General features: G+C 39.2%; 1 protein-coding gene across 2 annotated transcripts in view; it reads left to right on the top strand.

Moving 5' to 3' along the window:
- Positions 1–21,841, top strand: part of MACROD2 (mono-ADP ribosylhydrolase 2) — a 432,938-nt gene that overhangs the window by 357,827 nt on the left and 53,270 nt on the right. The window contains exon 6 of one of the 2 annotated variants that reach the window (XM_079332080.1): positions 3,753–3,856. The exons of the other annotated variant lie outside the window; for it this stretch is intronic. Within the exon in view, the coding sequence (XP_079188206.1) occupies positions 3,753–3,841 (89 nt within the window). The 3' untranslated portion in view covers positions 3,842–3,856. Of the gene's footprint in view, positions 1–3,752; positions 3,857–21,841 lie in introns of those variants that run through there. 2 annotated transcript variants of the gene reach the window in all.

Genomic DNA, 21,841 nt, shown 5'->3' with positions numbered 1-21,841 from the left:
AGAATTGGAAGGGCTCTGGGGTGCTAAAACTGATTATGAGATTTTTCTTTGCTTGACAAGATGAGCAGGTCCATGTGAAGTATAAGGCAGTTATGTGGATTGATGCAGACGCATTTCAATCACAGAATCGTGGTGTGATTTGCTCATCTTTGTGGTGCCATGCCAGCAGAATTGAGTTTCAGGAGGATAATTGCACCCCAAATTCTCAGTTCAAGTTTCTTGTTTGGGTTTTTTTTTAATTTTAATTATTCTTAAAATGATTCCTTCCATTGACTTAGTGAATTCTGAGAGTTCTTCAGAAATTTTGTTTATAATTTGTCTTATTGAAAATCAGAGTTAAAGGTGGTATATTGAGCAAAAACTATCCAAAAATCTTCATTTTAGAATCTCTATAATCAAGGGTCCCTAATCCTTATCAGTAAATATTCCCAGTTGTGAGTGAATATTATCCTTCAGCATGTGTTTGACAGTGATTTTGTGTGCTAAAACCTCTGCTGTGTAGGAGTCTCTGAAGCCTGGTTAAGTGATCCCAGGTTGTTACTTCCCACCCCAGAGATAACCTTCCCTACTCAAGTACCTGACCCTCTCAAAAATCAGGAGTTAATTCTATGAATGAGGACAGTATTGAGTGGTAAAATAATCCCTTTGGCTAACCAGGATAAGGCCAGAGACAAGACAGAGCCCTTTTGGGAAATTATAACACATACTTTGGGAAATAATAACACAACTTTCACAACTCCCCATGCATCATGATACAATTTATTTGGCTCTGCCCACAGAGGTTGGCTGAGGGCTGTGGCTTTTCTTCCTCTGCTTTCTTGAGAACCACTTGCTGCAGTTACTGGTTTTCATGTGTACACTGGAAAGTCTCAGTTCAGGTTCCTGTTGCTTGGGTCCCTCTTCCAGCCCCTTTCCACTGCCAAGCTGAGTCAGTCCACTCAGACTGCTGCTATGGGGACCAGGCTGGGCTCCTGCTCAGCCCCAAATCTGTCCCCACACAGCAGGTTTGTCCCTTCCACACGTCCTCAGAGGACTTTATGATGTGATGGGAATACTCCACTGACACCCAGAAGTTTTGGGAAAACTGATGTCTCCCACTGAAGTCCCTGGTAGATGACATTCCCAACTCTGCTCCCCAAGGCTGCTTTTTATCCCATCCTGTCTTCTGGTGTTGCACAACAGTACAAATCATTTCATGAGCTGGGGGCCCTGTGAGAAGATGCTCCTCACCTTGTCAGGTGACATGTGATGCTTTAGATTTTGAGACTGTAATACACAGTTCTGTCATTTTAAGACATTCCTGTTACTTTCATTACCTGTAATCATTCTGTACAATCCTGAGCTTTCTCTATTATTCCTTCTTCTGAAATTATACCATGTCTGAGTAGGAAGCTCAATTTTATATCTTGTTAAGCTGAGTTTTTACTCTGAAATGATGCTGGTGTGATTCAGCCATGTTCCAGGATATGAACTAATAGATTTTGTTATGTTAAAATTCACTTTTGATCTGGAAACCAAACTCCCAAGGTGCCTGTGAAGAAATTTAAATTCCTTGAACAGAATCTTGTTTTCACCTGCCCCAAACCAGTCATCTGGGAGACTGGCATACTATATTCAATATACTGAGAATTTTTTTGGTAAGTGTGTGCAGCTTTTCATCCCTTCTAAATGATCTAGAGATGGTGGACATTAACCCTGGGACAAAATTCAACTCACATGTACCAGTCAAGATCCAGTTTAAATGATTTTAATGTTTTTCTTTCAAAGTCATTGGTTGGCAGTGGGTAATTCTTTAATAAAAAGCAGTTGTTTTCATTTTTAATGTTAGTTACAGGAAAATTTATGATGTATTGTAATTCTCTGCAAATATTCAAGTGCTCTTCTGGAATAAGGTGTGCAATAAATAATGTTGCTTTATACACAGAGTGGACCTGAATACATTTATTAGTATAAGAAGAAAGCCTTGAACTAAAATTCTGATGGATTTTCTAAAAGTATTTTTACTAGGCTTTACAGTTACATTCTATAATGGAAAACTTTCCCTCCTTTTAGTATATATTCAGCCTTGTCTGAAAAATTGGCATATGGCAAAATGCCTCCTGTAACTACAAGCCAGAAATATATGAAAGACAGAAAATTTATCTGTATTAATCATTATGCTTTAATCTAAATTATTTACATGTCTTTTAATAACACTGAGAAATCAGAGTGTCTGACTGTGTAGCAGCACTTGCATTAGCTTAGGTCTGCAAACAGCAAAATCAAGAGATAAGGTGTGGGCTTTTTTCAGGTCTAGTGATTTCTTTCAATTATTTCAGGCTCATGGTTTCTGAGGAAATGGGTTTTGGTTTTATTTCTCGGGGCTACTGTTACATAACCCCCCCAAAATCCTTAGTGCTATAGTTTTCTCCTTAAATAGGCTTAAAACACACATGGGAGCTTTAACATCTAAACAGACATATTCAGCAAGGACTGAGTACCAGAGTGACAGTAGCAAAGCCTCTGAGCTGGAGGAGTTCCTTCTTTAGCTGCCATCACCAGCAGCCTTCCATGATCTCCTTAGGCCTCATCCCAGTGAACACTTGTTCCACACACCCAGATTGGCATACCTGCTGCCCCATTTCAGCCTAGTAACAATTCCCTGCCTGGGAAAGCACAGTCTTAAACCTTTCCTTTTTCAGAGACACACTAATGCTCTCCAAAGTGAACACAGAGGATGTAATCGTAGCAGTGAAGCTTTTGCATTTCATTTGTCTCAGTGACTCAGATTCAATGTCATGTGCACAAACAAAAATATTTGTCTGTAGCTGACTATTCTTCCAAGAGTGACAGATACAGGCTTTATCCTTTCTAACCAGCTAAATATCATCTCCTTCTCTGGCTTTATTCTGGAGGCATGTGCAGGAGATCTCAAGAGAGGAGGAGCTATCTTCAATTTGCCACCCTTCAGGATAAAATTGTACTTAGGAAACTTGAAAAACTGAGAATCAAATTGTCGTTTCTGCTTTGATCCAAACAAGGATAGAAATGTTGTGTCTGTTAGGGAGACCCTGGCCTCAGAAAAGGTGCAGGTAACACTTTCTCCCTGCTCTGCAATGATGCAGGGCTGGTATTGGATTCTGTCCCTGCATTGCTATATAAAAATGCCTTACCAGAGGTGATCAAAATTAGATCAGATTCTTAGTCTGTGAGGATGACATGTCAGAAGATGTGAATTTCCTAGTGAAATAACTTGTATATCAAACAGTGAGACATGCCTGCATGCATTCTTGTGTTCAATGCAAACACCCACAGATCTGCTTTTATTGCCTTCTTTCCTCCAGTTGAGATCCTGTGAAATCCCACTCAGAGGGGGGCAGATTTTATGATTGGATTTTATTTTGTTGTTTCTGCTTGTGCATTTGCTCTTTATATTTTTTTGAACTCCCTATGTATGCCTGTGTATTGTGTTATAAATTTGGGAATAAATTTACAAATATTCTTCAAGATATCATTGCAGTGCAATGCTTTCCTTTAGGAAGGCTTTTTGGTCATGTCTTTGCTTTCATGAAAATGTGGAAATAGGCTGAAATACTGAACAGAAAATATGAGAGGATGTATTTTGCCCTTAGTGTAGATTTTAAGCTGTGCTTAACAAAACCCTAGTGCCTTATGCAGCACAGCAGCTCCTCCAGCCATACACATTTACTCTTTCAAGGTATTCCACCATGAAGGATTTGTTGTTGTTGTTGTTTCATTTCTATGTTTTTTAGTCCCCTCTTTGTTCTGCAAATGTGAAGTGTGGTATGTTTCAATTCCTTTGCTCCCCGGAAATGTTAAAGCCATTTGCTCTTCTGACTGATTCCTGCTTGGAGTGTTTCATTACTGATGCAATCTCGAGGTGAGCATTATAAAGTGAAGTATTATTCTTGATCTCACTGTGAAGCTGTAGGGAGTCAAACTGCAGGCAGCCAATGTCAAAATCGCCTTTTCTAAAGGATTTTTTTTTTTTTTTTCTTTTCCTTAGAGTGAGGGTGAAGTGCATTTAAGGCTGTGTTTGCGGATCTTGAGGCTCGGGATGTAATAAGTGAAATGACAGAGAAAAATATGACCTTGCAAAGAATGAGATGAATAAAATCTACATGAGCTTTGGGAATAATGGAAATGAGGCACAGCCCAAATGAATGAGACCTTTAAAGGTTGCCTTTCCCTTCAAAAAGGTTTTTGATACAATATGAAGCTTCTAACAAACGGTTAAGAAAAGACAATTATGGTGCTATCCATAGGGTTCAGAATTCAAGGTGCTCAGACTTGCTGCAGTTTGACAGCCATAGAAAGCATTTCCATTTAATCTATTTAACAAGAATGAAAGAGTGTTTTCGTGCTCTAAGTATGTAGAATATTTGGTCATTAGTTTGATTTTATACTGTTTTCACTGCTGAGATTTGAGCATATTGTGGAAAATTAATTATCTTAACACATACCATACTTATGAAGTATTGATTTGCCTTTTCCAGTTAGAGAAAATGGTGCCTTTCTTCCATCTTAAATTGAATTTATTTCTTCAGAGGAGTTAGACTGGAAAATGCGTCATGAAAAGCCAAGATTTTGAAAAGCAGGGTGTATTGAGTGGATCTTTTGAAATAATTTGAAATATTTTGGGAAGCTTTCTTTCAATCCCCCTCTTGTAATGTATCAATCCCCAAAGAAATTATGTCATGCATCTGCAACCATTAATGAATGAGATGATGATGAAGGTGGTTATAATTACTTATTATTATTTATTAATACCTAGTAGCAGTAGTAATAGTAGTAGTAGTATTTGGTGTTAGTACTGTTCAGTCATTCCAAAGCTGCTTCCTCTGTCCCTGTCTCCATGTAACTGAACTGATGAATTTTTTACATTCATTCTAGAGTGGCAGGTTTTGGGAAAGGGAAAGAGAGATGGGAGTAGGAAGGAAGTTAGTTGGTTTGGTACATGGGATTTGTTTGTTTTTTTTTTCTTTTTTTTTTTCTTGGAGCAAAATCTGTAGCTTTAGAAACGATGGAAGAATATTTATGCTCACTTTAATTTTCCTGTTGATTTTTGCTTTCTATGCCAAATGCTCCTCCACACCTCTTGTGAGTGGCACCAGTTGCACATTGGTGCTCTTCTTGCAAATCCCCTTGTTATTACAGCGTGTGCAATGAACCCTCCCTCTCCCTCTGTTGCCCTGCCATGCTTTTCCTTTCTCCTGTTCTGCCAGATTTCACTTGTGATTCCTGCAGCTGACACATGAATGCTCAGAATTTCAAAACAGCCCGCGGCTGCAATTAGCCATTTGTCAAGGTGTGCATGAACCAACGGGGCTGCTCGCTGCAGTTCTGTCCTTCACTTGATCTGCTGACACACACCAAAATTATCCTCTTAGCTCAATGAATGAGAAAAGTCCCACAGCAACAGAAGCCTGTCTGGGTAATATAAAAACCCCATTGTGTGCATTCACCCTTCCCCCCTCAGTGTAGAGCTGTTTTCCCCTTTCATCTCAGTGTTTCTAAAGGCAATAAAAGCTTTGTCCACCAGCAGTTATAAATATCTGCTGTGCCACACCCCCAGTTCAGTGCTATTATGCTTTGGCTTGTATGACTGGAACCCCAGGAGGCATTTTCAAGTATCTTCTCCATCCAGCTCAAGTAGTTCTCATCACTCCAGAAATGTCTTTCTTTAGCTTATAGGACAGAAGAATGAGCTCCCTTCAGAGCTTAATAGACCTCTGCTTCACACAGCAGCTGAAGGGGAGCTGAGGTAGTGTAATGAGAGCACAGGCAATCCAAGTTGGAAGTAAAATACATTTTCTCTGTGATGTGCTCAACCTTTTCTGCCCTGGGGCTTAAAAACTGAAATCGACTCTTTAATTTGGCGTTCTCCTCCGTACACTGAAATGCCGCTAATGATTTGAGAGAGTTAACAAGAGGGTAGCAAAAATGATGTGTCAGAAATGTCTGAGGCCATAAAAATTCTACAGGCAAAACAATTTCAGTCATGTCAATGAATTTTGAAAATACTATTTTCTGTCTGCTGGAGGCCAAGGAAGAGAACATACTAAATTTATTTGTGTCGCAGTATTTTTACAAACTTCTCATTAAATCAAACTTGAATTAAAGATTGGTTCAGACACAGTTAGAGTGTTATCACCCTTATTTCTTTAGAATAGCAAAATAGATGAATTTTCAAATTTAAAAAGAATGTAGAGAACCTAAAGCACTTCAAAACACAGATATATTTTGATGGGGGCTTCCCCCCCCACCCTTATTTTTTCCTCTAGAAGCAATGCTCTTGGAGAAAGGCTGGGATTTTTGATTCACCAGTTCAGTTGTTCTTACAAATGTGACATCTTAGTCAGTTTTTCTGATTTTTTTTTCTTTTTCTTCTTTTGCCATGAGTTTTCATTGGACAAGCTTGCTGTGCGTCATGAGCACAAGGTTTCAAGGAGATTAATATCCATTTCCAGAAACATGGCAATTTGTTATGATTTGTGATTCATAAAGGTGGCTATTTACACCATCTAAAAATGTTGAATAGGGCATCTATTATTTAACCTGTCTAATTTTTTTTAAGTGCTATAAAGAAGTTCATTTATTCAGTAAGATAGTTGCTTTTCATGACAGTTTAACATCTGTTTCCAAATGATATCTTCAGCTCTGCAGCAACACTTAAATCTCCTTTGGAGTTGGAAACTATTGCATGTTAGCAATGGCATACGATGCAATTTTAAGCTGTTCATGTGTATTTAAAATAAGATTGATTTACACTAGTTTCTTTTTCAGGGAGCTACAACTTAAACTAATTCTTCATGATCCAAATGCATTTAAAACTGGTTCATGAAATCCTCACTCAAAACTACAAAAGTCAGAAATCTTTCAAAGCCAGTTTACTCCAGCATTACTGTCACAGCTGAGAAAGCCCAGCTTCCTGACAACTGTTTGGTTGACTGGGATTTTTTCTTTTTCCTTGATATTGTCTATTCTTAGGTCACAAACTGCAGTGTAAAAATAAATTCTTGCAATATATCCTTTGGTGCAAATCAGATGGAGATATAACTGGGAAGGTAGATTCCTCAGAGAATAGGTCTGGGTTTTTAACAGAAAACTTGCAACTAAGAGCAAATCCCTGAACTTGCCTATATGCACCTGTGTTCCACACACCTGTTTGAGGTGTGCAATATTGCCTGGTCCCAAATTGGTCTCTGGCTGGCTTTAGCTGAATGGGCCTGGGGAAACAGTCCTGAACTCATCAGGAGAAAACATTTTTCTTTTTTTTTTCTTTTTTTTTTTTTTTTTTTTTTTTTTTTCAGGAGTGTACCCTTGGCAGCTATTCCCATCTTGTCATGGGGCTTATATTTGGCTGGACATCATACCTACCTTCTTATCTGGCTTCTTCCAGTTAGGAAGAGAGCTGTTTTAGCTGCAGTGAAACCTCTATTTCTTTTGGAGTGGGAATGAGCAAGGAAGCCACTTAATGAGGCAGAAGATGATCTAAGCATTTCTTCTTCACTGGCTGGTGGGCAATCACTGTTTCAGGTTCTGGATTTGAAGAGAATTGCAAGGGTATGAATACAGGAGGGATGCTCAGCACAATACTTTGGGAGTACCTCTTGCCTGAGAACTCCAGCAGTTCTTCCTTGTGACCTGCAGGCAGGGCCAAATCTGTGCTGTGTTGTGAGCAGTGTTTTACAGATCCATGGTGAGATGGAAAGGCAGCCAAATGTCCTGTTAGATCCCAAGGCAAAGGAAGACATGAGCTGTTGCTGTCTGATTAACATCACAGTAAATGGGATCTGTTAAGTCTAAACAAAATTTGCTTTGGTCCCCAGTTTTGAGCATACTTTTATTATTTTTAATGGATTGAAGCTGACAGGAGATTTGTGTAAGAAGATTTTGCAGAATTCTAATGAGAACGAGTTCTTTGTCAGCGTGCGACAAAATCCTGAATCATTCACAGAATGTAAAATGGTGTTAGTGTTATCCAAGATTATTTACAGAATATTTATAAATGGCTAAATGGTTCTCTGTTGTGTGTTGGAGACATTTGTGGGCTCTGGAAGCCCTGAGGCAGCAAACACGGCTCTCACTACAAAGGGAGTGGGTAATTACTGTCGGTAATCAGCAGGAGCCAGGGAGGGCTGTGTGGGCAGGGAGGCTGCACACTGTGCTGGGAAGGGCAGAGGTAAAGAAATCACTGAATATTCTGAGTTGGAAAGGACCCACAAGGATCATTGAGTCCAGCTCTCAGCCCTGCACAGGACAGCCCCAAGAATCTTAGTAATGTGCCTGAGAACATTGTCCAAACATTTCATGAACTGTCAGGCTTGGTGCTGACAGCTTCAAGCCATTCCTTGGGGCTCTGTCACTGGTCACCCCAGAGAAGAGATCAATGTCTGACCCTTCTCTTCCCCTCATGAGAGGAACTTGTAGACTGTGATAAAGTCTCCCCTCAGCCTCCTCCAGCTGTACAGACCAAGTGCCCTCAGCTGCTCCTCCATACAACTTCCCTTTAAAGCCTTTCACCATCCTTGTGTCCCTCCTTTGGCTTAATGTCTAATAGCTTAATGTCTATTTTATATTGGATGGCTTAAGACTGCACACACCCAGCACTCAGTGAGGCTGCACCAGTGCAGAGCAGAGTGAGACAATCTCTTTTCTGGAGCAGCTGTGCCTGGAACATGGTTGGCACAGGCACATTGTTGATTGATATTCAGCTTGCTGTCGGCCAGGATTCCCAGCTCTCTTTCCATGGCCAGGTGAGAGCTGTATAAACCCAAAGGGACAAAGCAGAAACCCTCAAGGTCCTCTGTTGCTGCCTCCCACCTGGCCCCACAGTGGTTTTGTGGCCATCAGGAAGCCAGCAGTGGGTCAGCAACTCAGCCAAGTCCTGATTTGGGCACTGGACACTGAGATTTCCCCAGGGGAAAGGCAGCAGCAACAGTTCCAGTGTAGTTGAGGTATTTGATGGCCCTTCCTGAGCACACCTGCTTCTCTCCCAGCAATTGCAGGTGTACAGAAACCATGTGCTTGGCTCTTGTCTGAGGGGGTAATTGCAATATCCTATGTGTAGCCATGAGCAAATGTAAACTTCTGCAAAGGCAAGAAATACTGCAAGAGCTATTTAATCCTTATTACACACGTGGCCTGTTTTCAATACCTTTCCCAAGTCCTTTTCTGCTCTCTGGGAGCATATGGGCACTACTGAAATAATATATGAAGGAGGAAGCAGAATTTTCCAGCTGCCTCGGTAGTAGGCTTCGATTTCTGGGGTTCGTAGATTTGTGTAAAATTTATCTTATCAGTGTCTCATGTTTTGATGACTATTTAGTAATAATGGTCACCCACACAGTGTGCTGGGACACCATGCTGTGTGCTAATGAGCACTCCCAGGGTTCTGTGAAGGCCTCAATTAATCATCATAGTGCCAATTAAAAAGGCCATTAGAAATACTGTCCGTAGCCATCAATCCTGCCTAGCTGTTCCTTCTCCAAGAGGTGCATGTGTGATGTGCTCAGATATGCACACATATCCAGACTCCTCTTTGCAGGTCAATATGACCTGGCAGAGCAATTGGGCAAAATATATTGGCAGAGGCAATGAATTTATATTCTGTCTTACATCGTAACTGCAGTTAGATCCCAAATTTGTTCTGATCTGCTAAATCTTTAATCAGGTTTTGTTTCTGCAAGTGTGACCTGGGTCTTCATTTGGCACAGTTACACTCAAGCTCTTTTTGGAGTTGCATTGCAGTATTATCAAGATATTATTTTTAAGGCTTATATTAATGAAATCCTTTTAGAACAGTGACTTTATTATCCCACACCTCCTGATGGTTTCTTGTTTTTGTTGTTGTTGTTGCTGTTTTTATTAGGAAGTAGACCTCATGTTTGAGCAAGGGTCTAAAAATTTTTAAGGTGCTATGGTTCTGGTCTATTCTTGTAAAACATCTGCCTGAGTTGTTCAAAGTCACAAAGTGAGGCTCTGGAAAGCCCTGTTTTCTCATGCTCAGCACAGGGAGCTGTGTTCTGCAGGAAGAATGGAACTGGATGGGACAGATCTGTAAGAAGTGAACCATTATCAGGAATCTGGAGCTGAACTCAGGATTCTTCTGTGCTGTTAGCAAATACTTTATGAAACAAGTAGCAGATATGTATGCTATCACCCTGTTATCACAGAAGATAATCTGCTAGTTCTGTCTTTCACCTCAATTGTTTAGGTACCACATTTTTGATAAGTGGATCTTGCAATGGTTGACATGAATGTCGGCATCAATGTCAGTGGGATATCAGTTTGGCTTTTTAGTTGACCAAAACAAAGCAAGAATCCAAACAACCAGTTTACATCAAAAAATAATAATCCAAACAAACCTATTCCAAATTTTTGCAGTTTCCAAATCCCACAAATTACATACAGAGGCTATGCATCTAAAGGAGAATTATAAATACCCTCAGTTTTGCCTAAGTCTTTGCTTTTGTATATGATTGTCATAGTTTAATTTTTGATAATGTGATCATAGAGATCAAAAGATTTTTTTTGATTGCAGAAGAGGATATGGCTCCAGGATTCAGGGTTGTGGCTATAGGAATCAGGCTTGTGTGCTGTGCCCCCATACCCCAGCTTTTATCCAGGAAATGGTAAAATGCTTTTGTCAGCAGGGAGTGGGAGAGTTTGCAAACAGTAAATAGCTTTGTTGTAAGTAGTCACATGTTAGCATGCTGATCACCAGGAAAACTTGATGATATTAAGCATTTTGTATTCAGAGCTTTCATTCAGAGAAGGGTTTTACAAGGCAGCCAGAAATCACAAGAAGGCCAATTATTAACTAGTTTATTTTCATTCATTGAGACCTTGTGTTTGTCATTTGTAGTGGGGCAGAGGAAAGATGTGGCTTGTTAACAAATGTTCAGAGTTTAAAAGGGTGACATTTTAAATTAGTGTATTTGTAATAATAAAGGAACCTAAAGCTTGTATCTGTTAAAAGGAAATTTAAAAATGAAACCTCTTTTCTGCCCTTTAACTGAGAATCTTACGATTATGTTAAATCCCTAAATGTGGCTTCATTATTCATTTCCTTTGTACCAGAATGTAAAATAACAGGAGCTTGAGGGTTTAGTGTATTAAAAAAAAGAAGTAATCCTTTTTCATTATAACTTCTGGTAGTGTTTTAATTAAAGGTATTAGGAGAACCGTCATGGTTAACACATTTTTAAATTCTTATACATTGTGCTGAAGAATATCTAGGAAGGGGATTATGTGCATAATTTGTTCACTCACAGTGAAGTAGACCAGATTTTGTTATTCTTTGCTGCTTATCACCTGCAACTCGATCATGTGTATTTACATGGCAGAGAGGAAGAATGGGAATGTCTTTGTGTGTGAGCTCTTGGCAGATCATAACAAATCGAGACCGTTTTTGGCAAAGTTCAGTGTTGTTTATTCATACTGAAAGGAACTGGAACTACAATAAAAAACTGACAAACATTTAAAGAAAAGAGAAGAATTTACCAGGCTTTGTGGCTTTCTTTTCTCTCATTTTACTCCACCACCTTTCCCCATGTGCCTCCCAAGCATGCCCTCATACTTGTTTCAGCCTGTATTTGCATGTGCCCCTTTGACAAAGGTTTTTGGTGATTCATTCTGATGGCCCTTGCTGTTCTGTTGGAATCATACCCTGTTACCTGCCTGGCATCCTGGGATCACTCTGTGCTGCCCAGTGATGGGGTTCATTCATTGCTATCTTTCTGCAAATTCCAGAAACTTAAAAGAGTAATCCAACAGAATTCTTTGCAATCTTCCCCTGATTTGGTGATCAGCATTTTTAGCCAGGGTTTTCCCTTTTTTTAAAGAGTTTCCATGATATCACTAGCTGTAAAATTGTGTCTGAAGTATTTCACAGGAATGCCCATGAGTAGTACAGAGCCATGTATGAAAATTGCATTGATTGCAGATTGGAGTGAAAAGTTTGGAGTTTTAACCTCCAGTGTTCTGAATGAGGATAGAGGAGACACTTGGGGTTGCTCCTAGAAATTTTACTGTGATATTTTCTGGTGTAGATTATGAAAAGCTTAAACTGTAAGCTGCTAGGATGATATTTAAAAGGAGAATGGTGTTTCCCCTGACTCCTGGGCATCTGTGTGAGCACAGAGTGTCACCACTTTCAGCAACTGCCAGTGCAGCTGACCTGGGTTTGAATGGAAAGCTCTTGTTGACTGACGTTTAAACAAAATGTTAATTTGCTTACGTGCCATGGGGTCCCAGTGGGACTTGCTCAGATGGCCACATGCCTTGAAAAGCCAAAATTTTGGATTGTTATAAAGAATCTGTGCAGTTTTTCTGTTTGTTCTTTGTATTATTGTTTTCCTCCAGCAGATCTGATTTGCTTATAAGGTGGTTTCAAGTAGGTCTTTTTACTTCCATATTTAGCTGAAAAAAGTTTAACTTGTGCCTGAATTCAGCTGCAGTTACTGTCTATAAACACATAAATCCAATTATTAGGTGAGTCAGGGGTTTTTTAGGGAAAAAAAGTATATCCCTGAAATAATAGCATATGTTGGCTTCTTGGCTGAGAGGAAGAGCTGTGTGGCTTCACTACTGTTGTGCTCTTTTTTTAACAATTAGTAAATAATCTGAATTAACTTTTTCCTGTTTACTTTTTGAGTTGTTTAGCTGACTGCTGATTGACCAGCCAGGCTGAATGCAGGTGGGAAAATTTGTTCAGATGGCCCTATTTTTTTCTTTCCTACTTTTTTTATTTTTCCTCTTTTTCTTATTTTTCTTTTTCTTTTTCTTTTTCTTTTTCTTTTTCTTTTTCTTTTTCTTTTTCTTTTTCTTTTTTCTTTTTCTTTTTCTTTTTCTTTTTCTTTTTCTTTTTTTTTTTCTTTTTCTTTTTCTTTTTCTTTTTCTTTTTCTTTTTCTTTTTCCTCTTTTCCTTTTTTTTTCTTTTCCTTTTTCAGATCTCACCTCATTACAAGGTAGGTAGGGTGGCTGTGGACCAATTGCTTTTACGCAGATAATTAACATCCATTCAGAAATGTGGGTCTTCCTTGCATTTTTTTTCCCCAGATGAATGGTTCTCAAATTTAGTTACAATGATATAATAAATGCAAATTTATATTCTTATGAACATAGCAAAGAGAGCATAAAATAAATTCATAGTTATTCCCATCTGTGCTTGGTACGAGTGCTGATATACTCCTAAAAAATTAGGTCCAAGTGTTTAATCAAACACAAAATTTTGTCTTATTACACAAAAGCAAACTGTTTATCTTGCAAGTATTTGAAGATTTATGGAGTCTATGTGAAGAAATTTCTGCCCATTAGTGCACATTATTAATGAATGCCTTTGGTTCATTTGGGAGTTTTCTATGTAGAAAACAACATTAATAGACTGGTGTATGAAAATTTGTCTAGAGTGCCTGCAACAGTTTTTACTTAAGTACAGACATCCCATAGAGATTTGGCAGTGCCAGCACTTCAGCAGAGTGCCCAAGGTGAAATTTTATAAATTATATGTTGGGTATTTCAGCTGGTTATAACATTAACTAAGTACGTCAGACATAATAAATAGCATTTTAAAATGTTAATATAATTGTTTGAGAAATTACTAAGGGTAAATAGTTGAGGTGATTTGTTGAGGTGGTATGAGATGCTAAATCTGAAAGAACACAGAATTGTATTGTGTGTCAGCTGACATGTCACAGAGTGAGCTCTGTCATTCTGCTGCCCCACCTAATCACTCCCAGAACAGAACAAATTTTGACTAGCAGACTGTGTCCTTTTCAAAGTACCCTCAGTTAAATGTTTTCTGTCTTTCTGCTTGGGAATGTGCATACACAGACAGAGGCACACTGTGTCTCAGACATCTCAGAAGACACAACTAGAGTCTCTGCAAGTTTTGGTTTGATGGCTGTTGTGGTATCTCTGTTATTAGCAGTTTGACACTCATCAAGACCAGCCTCAGCAGCACTTTGGGCCATTGAGTGAATTGAAACTCTTGGCTTGAGAGCAGATTTCAGAGGAGCTGGTTTAAAATCCCAGATAAGATGGAAAAACAGCCCCCAAGGTGTCAAGTGTCTGTACAGTGAATTTGAGGGCACTTTTCATTTCCTTGCCAATGAGATGAAAATGGAGTTCTTTCCCTGAGAAAGTGGGAGAAAGCAGCCACGCCACGTAATAGTATTTTGCAGGAGAGGAAATGTTCTCTCCCACAGGAAGCAGGAGAGCAAACTGGTGTCTGTCACCTTCCTCCCCTCCACAGCTGCACATTGAGCTTAGGCTGCTGTGAGTAGAGGGCCAGGCACTGGCTAAGTGGGGAGAACAAATACCTCTTATGGAGTTTATTCCCATTATCCCTTCTGCAAAACCAATTCACTGCTGGTGAAAATGACACATCCAGTTTTTACCACCTCATGCATTTTCTTTTGATATGTTGGGCAAAGTGAAGAAGTGTAAAATTGAAGCAGGGGCAGAAGAGGGGAGGAAAAGAGGAGGAGCAAGCCCTGAAGAGCGAGTCATACAATGCCAGCCCTTAAAGCTAGAAAAACACTATTCAAAATTGCTGAGTATGAAGCAAACATCACCTGGATCAGCTTTCCAGCATGACAGTGATAAACATGTGACCAATAATTCAACCTGACAGAGCAGCCATTCAGGAATACAAATATCACAAATGCTGTGTTCTGCTTATGCCCCAGAAACTCAATCTGTGAGCTGGGACTTCACTGACAGCGCTGTCTCTCCTGGCCTTGCCTTTGATGAGCATCTTCCATGGGAGAGCTCAGCCTTTCTGATCCCATTAGAGGAGAGAGGCTCTGTCTCTGTGGTCCTTTTCACAGCCCTTGTGCTTTGTGTGGAGGGGAGATTTGTTGAGAGATGTACTGGGACCTAACGTGTCACAGGCAGGCTTGTTACAAATGAAACCCTGTTGACAGAAAGGATTAGCTGCAGCCGAGAGAGAAAAAAAAGCAACTCGTATATTTTAAGGACAATCTTGGTGCAAAATTTTGGTTATTTATTGGGCAAGTAGATAGTCAGGGCTTTGTGGCATTAGAGATTCTGTACCCTAGGAAACTGGCAGTGACTTGAGCCTGGTACTGCCAAACTGTACTCCAGAATCTGAGGTTTCATATGAAAGAGGGGGGGGGGGGAAGCAAAACAAACAGAAAACCCTCTATACCCTGCAGCTGCAGAAAAACCACTCAGAATCTCGCTGTGACCAGGGTTGTGTTCTTGTCTTGAGTCAGCAATCAGCTTGAAGTAATACCTTTGAGAAGATGAACTGTGCTGGTCATGCATGCTGCTTGAGAAGATATTTTCTTAGGACACAAGAAATGAATCAGAAGGAAGGTCTACTATTTGTCATGTAAATAGGAATTCATGTTAAACATAACTTCTGCCCTTCTTCTCTCCCCACCCCACACCCCCAAAAGAAAAAGGAGGGGGGGGGGGAAAGTAACTTTTCAAATTGTGGAGAAGTGGATAAACAAGGGACATTTTCTTTTCCCACCAGAAAAAGCTTTAGTCATATCCAGGCTCATAAAAAAAAAAATCAAAACAAAACCCCCTTCTTCCTACTAACCCCTACATTCTCTGTAGTACCATATGCCCCAAGTTACAATAATCCAGCTTTTCATACGTTCCATTTCTGCTCTGGCAGCTATACAATGTACAACAATTGCACAGAGTCAGAAGACAAATCTGGGAGCCACCAAGAATAAAAATTCAGTGCCAGATTAAAACAAACGTAGTGAATATGGAAGTAAATAACATAAGTAAGACTGGATACTGATGGTGTTTTTTTCATTCTGTGTGTCTGTCTAAATGTCCAGTCTGCAATTCACATAAACAGTACTGTGAATTTCTCTTTTTGCTGCAGCTTTGCTGAATTTACATTTTGAGGTTGGAAAATGCAGGGGATATTGAACTTGATGCTCATGATAGCCCTGAGTAACCTGTTAATCAGTGGAACTATTGTGTGGTTATATGGCTCACATCATGTTTGAGCACTGGAGCTCAACATGAGAGAAGCACTGTAATTGCTAACAATTAGTACTGGGTAAGCTCAGAAGGTTTACTTAAGAGTCCCCTCGTGCCAGATTCATATCCAAAATGTATCTGAACCATTTAAGAGTCTGGGAGGCAATACTTTGTCATTGTATAAGGGAGAAGACTTGTGTATCAAAGGGCAAGGGGATTGTGAAATAATTACTGGCTCTGCATTTAATTTGAGTCAATGAAAATGCCAGAATGATTGAAGTGTTTATGCTGAAGATCAAGGAGTTATATTGGAATAGGGTAATCAAATCCAGGAACATCTCCTTTAAATTTTTTAATATTTCTCGGGGAGGAGATAATGGAGGGCTATCAGAGTATAGCGAGGGGAGTGTTGGAAGGAAAGCCAAGATCAGAGGTCACACCTGTGTGAAGTGATGGTTTGAAAATGACAAGTAAAAGTAGAAATATGCTTCCCTTGACTGTGATGAATTGGTTCCTTGACCTGAGGAGGAAGACTAGAGGTGGCTTTGCACTGTGGAGATGGTAATTTGATAGTGGCTATTATAGGTGAAAAAGTTAGCCAGTAAAAACACCGTGGGGAAAATGCCTGCTCTCAATTAGGTATGGCACTCATGCCCCTGGGCCTAGACTGCCAGGGAGCTGTGCTGTGCTCCAGCCTGGGATACTTTCAGTTAGACATTTTTCCATGCTTTCAGTGTGATTCTCACATCCCTATTTTCATTCCACCCATTCCCAGTATGCCTTTGACTTCGTGTTTGTCTGTGCTTTGCTTTCCTTCAGCACAGGAATATTCTGCATCACTCACCTGTATCCCTCTTCTAACAACACAAAACCTCATGAAGCTGGCAGACTGCTGGGCCTGGCTCAGAGTCAATATTGTTAAACCTGGGACTGTACATGCAGTTTCCACAAAGTGGGAGGTGGGATCAGTCATATCTTGCTCACACATCTCTCATATCTCAAGGGCAGGAAAACATCTGCCAGTGGCCTATAACTGTGCCTCTCTGCAAGCAATAAATGCTAAGAGTCTTGTCAGCTTTTTACATACTGAGACAAAAAGTATGTTACAGGCTGATGGTGGCCTCAGAACATGAAGCATGGATTTAGAGGTTAGGAGGGGTTTGCTTGCTTAAAAGAGGTTCTGATCAAGATGAATTATGAAAATGGCAATAAATCCTATGTTTTAAAAGGTAATAAACTGACTGTTAATATTTAAGTCAGAGCTCCAGGCAAACATGAGCAGCAGACTGAACCATTTACCTTTATGTACCTTCCTACTCCGTAGCACTGAGCAGGAGAAGCAGAAACATCCTGAACCCTACAGGGTCTCCCTAGAGGCCCCAAGAGTCAAAAGTGCTTCAGACACCAAGTTCATGGGTTTTGTTCCTTTTTGTGCAGGTTTCTGTCCCCCAAGAGTCAAAAGTGCTTCAGACACCAAGTTCATGGGTTTTGTTCCTTTTTGTGCAGGTTTCTGTCCCCCAAGAGTCAAAAGTGCTTCAGACACCAAGTTCATGGGTTTTGTTCCTTTTTGTGCAGGTTTCTGTCTATCTGACCATTAATCCCTTATGTACATGTGACACTGAGCCATTTCTCAGCTAAGAGTACTGAGTGCAATGCAGTTCAGCATGGTGCAATTAATCATGTGTTTGGGCACCACAAGTTTTATTTTGTTGTGAAACAAGGTAGGTGAAAAATTGTAAATAATAAATAGTGAAGTGCCATGTTTAGCACTTTAGTTCTTTTCTTCTTCAATTCTTTGTAAAAATGTACCAAAGGTTTCTTCTAAAGAGTTTACAATGAATAATCTTTCCTGCATCAGCTCAGGGTTTGATTGCTTGCCCACCCAGTCAGGAGATAGCAGCTACTTGCCAAGTTCCAATCTGTATGCTGGGATAACACCAATTTGGAGACTCAACTCCAGTGACCCATTTGGGGAACACTCATACCCATAGAGCTCCCTCATTCTCCTGCCCTGGATGTGAAGTCTGATTAGTGTTTAGACATTGCTTTGAGATAATGATAATGTGCCTTTTAATTAGCATCAATATTTCTAATCTTTTGGGAAATAATAATGTGCTTCTTTTTTACTCCTTGACTGTTGACAGATGGCCACTTATTAAACATCATTAAATTCTGAAATCAATCATTTTTGTGCTTTATAAAATATGCTCATCGTTTAAAGGAAATGATAAATATAGGAAGGAAGATTTTCCACGTGGATTGTGTGGACTTTGATGCAGTGCTGCAGCAGTAATTGATGGAGGGAGGCCTTGTTTTTTAAGACATTATGAGTATAATCTCCAAGGCCTTGTTAACTCCCTTTCAGTATATGTGTATTTTAGAAGCAGCTCTTGTATGGAAGTAGCTTCTGAGACAAAGCCACTATTTAAACCTTTAAAAACATGAACTTTTGAGAAGCCTGTGCTTACAGGCAAAAAAACCATTTCATGCATTTACACAGGGACCCATATTGTATGTGGTTTCGTGAACGCCATGAAAAAGTGAAGATGGATTCCTGTGTGTCTGTTATTTGCAGCAAGCCTTTATTTGACTTGATGCATTCTTGGCAACAGCCTCCAATTCATTACTTGTGAAACTTTGTTTAATGGGTACAATTACGATCTGCATTGTGCCCTTGCTCATCTTAATAGCAGTATTAATTTGCAGGAAGGGACAAAAATCATCTTGCAGAGTTATCAAGCCGTGTTTAGGCTTTCTGAATGCTAATTAATTCAGAGCTCAAATGCTGTACCTGCTGTTTAAAAGGCTGGCAGCTTGTATTCATCACCTGAGTGACAGCTGTTCCTTGCCTTTTTTACTCTTAGAAAAAGAGTGGGGCAGATTAACTCCTTCCATGCCATTTTGAAGTAATAATTATATTCAACATTTAAATGTTTGGGTTTTGTTTTTTTTTTTTTTTTTCTTTAACAGATTTGCCGATTTTGACAGCATATTAGAGAAAGGAGTGGTGACTGTATGTTGTTAGGAGAAATTTCTAAATATTTCTCCAAATCACTGCTATTTTTTCTGGGCAGAACAAAAAAACCCCAGGCAGTCTCAGTGACATTTGATGCCAAAAACAGATCCTCTGTGTAAAGTAAAAGAGAAAGAATTAAAATATTGCTAAGTCAGATTTGAACATTTATAGTGAATATGGAATCTGAAGAATCTTTCTCCTGGAACCAAATCCCTTTTTTAATATTAATTGTCAAGAAAATATTTGTTAGTCACAATTAAATTTAATGTTCACTTAGGCCATTAAAATGACACAAAAATAGAAAAGTTAAAATTAATATTTTATATGCTGCAATCCAAGCTCATTGAGTTGCTGTTTGTTAAACTGAACTCCCCTGCTCTGGGAAGAAGTGGCAGTCTTTGGTAGCAAAGGAGGGGGCTTAAAGGCATGCAGGTGATTTAATTTAATTCATTAATGAGAAAAAGCATCAGCTGGTACAGTGCAGGTGCGGGAGGATGCACATTTTGCATGAGTGACTGAGAAAGTGAGATAGTAATACTGGATTAAGTTCCTTCTTTCTCATGGAGGAACAGATAACTAAAATATATATATATATATATATATTAGCTCCATTCCTCCTTTCCCTCCTGCGCCAAATCAAAACAGCTCAATTACACTGCTTTTTTCTTTATTATTTTTATTTCTTTTTCTTTTTCTTTTTCTTTTTTTTTTCTTTTTTTTTTTTTTTTTTTGAGGAAACATGACACAAATCAGCAGTTGTTTTATGCCAAAAAAGTATTGCTGAGCTACTGACACCAAACAAAATTCCACAAGATCTTCCAGTTAGTGTTTTAGGGTAAATCCAAAGTTTTTTTTTTTTGTTACTTTGAAGACCTAAAAAGTCTGGTATGTGTTTTGCTACATAAATATTTCAGACGTACGGGTGTGCAGTAGACAAGTCATAATAATATAAAATTTTCATTCACCTTTTGGAGGCCCTGTGTCTTTAGGGAAACTCAGGGGTGGACTTGGCTAACAGCTCAGGGCTTTGATTCTGCTCACATTGGGTTTTACACATTCTGACCCAGTAAATCTCATTAAGCACATGCTTAACTCCAGTATTCACTCTTTGTTCTGTTGACTTCAAGAGCAAATTAAGCACATGCTTTAGGGGAAGGTAATTAAACAAAATAACAAAGCTATGCTGTTAAAATATTTTAACTTGTTAAAATCCAGTGGATTTGCTGATTTTGATTCACTGAAAACTCTATGTTGAAAGTTAAACAATTATTTTGTAACTGGCTGAATGTCTTGTGCAGCTTGGAGCACACACAGCAGGATATTAGATGGGTATTGTTGTGACAATGCCTTTTACTTGTGACCTGCTGTTGTGTTTTTAAAAATAATTTGTGATTGTGATGAGTGATTGAAAATATCATGGGTAACAAAAAGATTTCCAGGTTTGTTTACAAAGTTTTCTTGAAATGAAAATAATTTAAAAGAAATAACTGTATTTTTCCAAGTTACTAAAATATCTTTTGTTATTACTCATTAACTTCAAAAGACTGGGTTTTTTTTCCCATGCACAGGGATGTTTTTTTGATGAATTAGCAGTATGGACTTAGTGCTCTTCATGTGTGGACAATTTCTCTGCTAATTTATGTGGAGTTTGATACAGAGTAATAGTGCTTTAGCAAGATTGATATTTAGTCTTTGAATTAGTGTGCAAGATGCTCTAATGAGTCCAGCAAGGATTAAGAAAATGCACTGCAGTAGTTCTGCTTTTAATAGGTTATTTATTAAAAATTCCCTCAACTTTTTAGAATTTTGTGAAATAGTTTCTGTAGGGGAGATGAGTTTCTGAAAAACCTCCTTTATGCTTCAGAAAAAAACAAGATTCCTTAAATATTTGGGGCTGGGGGCATCCAAGCAGCAAGAGCTTGGAGGTCAGAGAGAAGGGCTAGGGGTTTTTATTTAGTTTACCATAGAAAAAATAATCAGATCAAGACTGAAATATTTTGAGAGGCTAGACATGGCATCATTAACTTTCCAAAGTTCCTGTCCTGAAACAGTTTGTGTGTGTCAAATCATGAGCTCACTGAGATCCTGGAGTGAGTTATTTGGGGTCTGTAGTCTGTCTGCAGCTTTTTGAAATAAATCTGAGTGATAGAGCTGCATAATTGTTGTTACTGTGGAGTTAAAATCTTGGGATGATTCAGTCTCAGCATGCTCACTGAGTCAGACCAAGAAACCATCGGGTCTGCTGATTCGTGTTTGCCTCTTGACCTTTTGGCAAAGATCAAGTGCAGCATATGTTTTTATCAGTTTAATATCTGTTATGTCCTCAACTGGAGGATTTTATATTAAATGAGTTTGGGGACTGGGAAATGTGCTAGGAATTTACGCCATCCTCTCCATGTGTGAAGCCTGCTATTGCTGTGCCTCTAGAATGGTGTAAAAAAAAAAAGAAAAAAAAGAGCAACAAGTCCCTTAATGACCATAAAAGAGTGCAAAGGGAAGAGCAGGAACAGAGCAAACATAGATTATGCCTCTCCACAGTGTTCTCTTAATTCCCACCAATTTTCAGCTCAGGGAGTTCCCGAGCCTCCATAAAATCCCAAATAAAATAGAATAGAATAACACTTCTGATTTTATTTTAATCTTGCTTTCGCTGCTTTCTCAGTCTGTGTTGATATCTATTTTGTAATGTTCAGTATTATAAGATCAGATTATCATCCTCAGGACTAGGTGTTACCTTGTACCTTCTGGGTACAGTGAGCCTACACCTGGTCTCGTCCTTGCTGACGAGCCAGTTCTTGCATCACTGTGCTGGTGCTGTCTGTTTTCATTGACCACTCTTACAGGTAG

Source organism: Erithacus rubecula (assembly GCF_903797595.1).
Source record: "Erithacus rubecula genome assembly, chromosome: 2".
NCBI lineage: Eukaryota > Metazoa > Chordata > Aves > Passeriformes > Muscicapidae > Erithacus > Erithacus rubecula.
This window is presented reverse-complemented; position numbering and strand designations above follow the sequence as displayed.